The 1168-nt window shown below is 45.2% G+C and overlaps 1 protein-coding gene across 1 annotated transcript in view; it reads left to right on the top strand.

The window, feature by feature from the left end:
- SYNJ2 (synaptojanin 2) overlaps positions 1–1168 on the top strand; it is a 102645-nt gene that overhangs the window by 79543 nt on the left and 21934 nt on the right. Inside the window, exon 15 of the mRNA XM_007945297.1 lies at positions 983–1141. Coding sequence (XP_007943488.1) covers positions 983–1141 — 159 coding nt within the window. The remainder of the gene's footprint in view (positions 1–982; positions 1142–1168) is intronic.

The following is a 1168-nucleotide window of genomic DNA, read 5'->3' as shown; positions in this document are numbered from 1 at the left end:
GGCTTGAGGTTCTGATAATGCACATGATGCTGCCCTCTAGTGATGGACCAGAGGTTTTCACCCTGAAAACAAACCAGTTGCCATTGAATGGGTTCTGACTCCTGGCGACCCCACATGTGTCAGAGTAGATCTGTGCTCTGTAGGGTTTTCAGTGGCTGGTCCTTTGGACGCAGGTCACCAGGACTTTCTTCCAAGGTGCTCCTGGTTGGATTGGAATCTCTAACTTTCCCATTAGCAGCTGAGTATGTTAACCATTGACACCACTCTAGGACTCCTCCTTTCATTCTGAAGCCGGCAGATTTTCTTTCCAAATAGGATTCTCCTGTTCTCCTTCCTCTGCAGAGATGATGCCTGGCACCCCTAGGCCTGGTGCACACCAAGCCCTGATCCTCCTCAGCAGAGTCGGTGTTACTGTTGTGCTTTTCCCCTTGGTGTGGAGCTTTCTCCAAACCACTCAACAAAACGATTGTGTGAAATTTAAAAGCAAGCCACAGAAAATTCCTAGACAGGTTTATGGGATTCGTGAAAAATGAAATGCTCTTGTAGAAGACCTTATTATTTGTTTATTTTTTAAACTGTAATTTGGGTAAAAGTTTACAGAACAAATTCATTTTTCCATTCAGTGGTTCCTACACATTTTGTTTCATGACATTGACTGCAGTCCCCACAGTGGACCAGCTGTCTTCCCACTTCCTCCCTGTGGTTACCTTTTCCCTGTGTCCTTCTTTCCCATGCATTCCTGCCCTCTGAGCTGTCTCCCTGTGCAAACACTGCCTCCTGTTCTCCCATGATTGATCACCCTAAGGAGTGCACCTCCCTGGTGTAATTGTTCAGCTCGTGGGCCTGAGAAGACCTTTTTGTTTTTTCAGTGACATTTGAAGACAGTTGTGGTTTTGCTTGTCACCTGTCCGGTGGCCATGTTTTCCTCTTCTCTCCCACCTTGCCAGGTGTGCAGTAGTGATTTTGAGTCTCTGTCACTTAGGGAAGAAGCGTCTTCTCTCACGACTATGTGTTTTGGTGTGGCGATTTCAACTACCGCATTGATCTCACGTATGAAGAAGTCTTCTATTTTGTTAAACGCCAAGACTGGAAGAAACTTCTGGAATTTGATCAGCTACAGCTACAGAAATCAAGTGGAAAAGTAAGTTGTGCTTTTAAACTATTTTTT

This window comes from Orycteropus afer, unplaced genomic scaffold, assembly GCF_000298275.1.
Source record: "Orycteropus afer afer isolate SDZICR_OR568_19922 unplaced genomic scaffold, OryAfe1.0 scaffold00135, whole genome shotgun sequence".
In the NCBI taxonomy this organism is placed as follows: domain Eukaryota; kingdom Metazoa; phylum Chordata; class Mammalia; order Tubulidentata; family Orycteropodidae; genus Orycteropus; species Orycteropus afer.
Note: the sequence above shows the minus strand (reverse complement) of the source record. Positions and strands in the feature narration are given on the sequence as shown.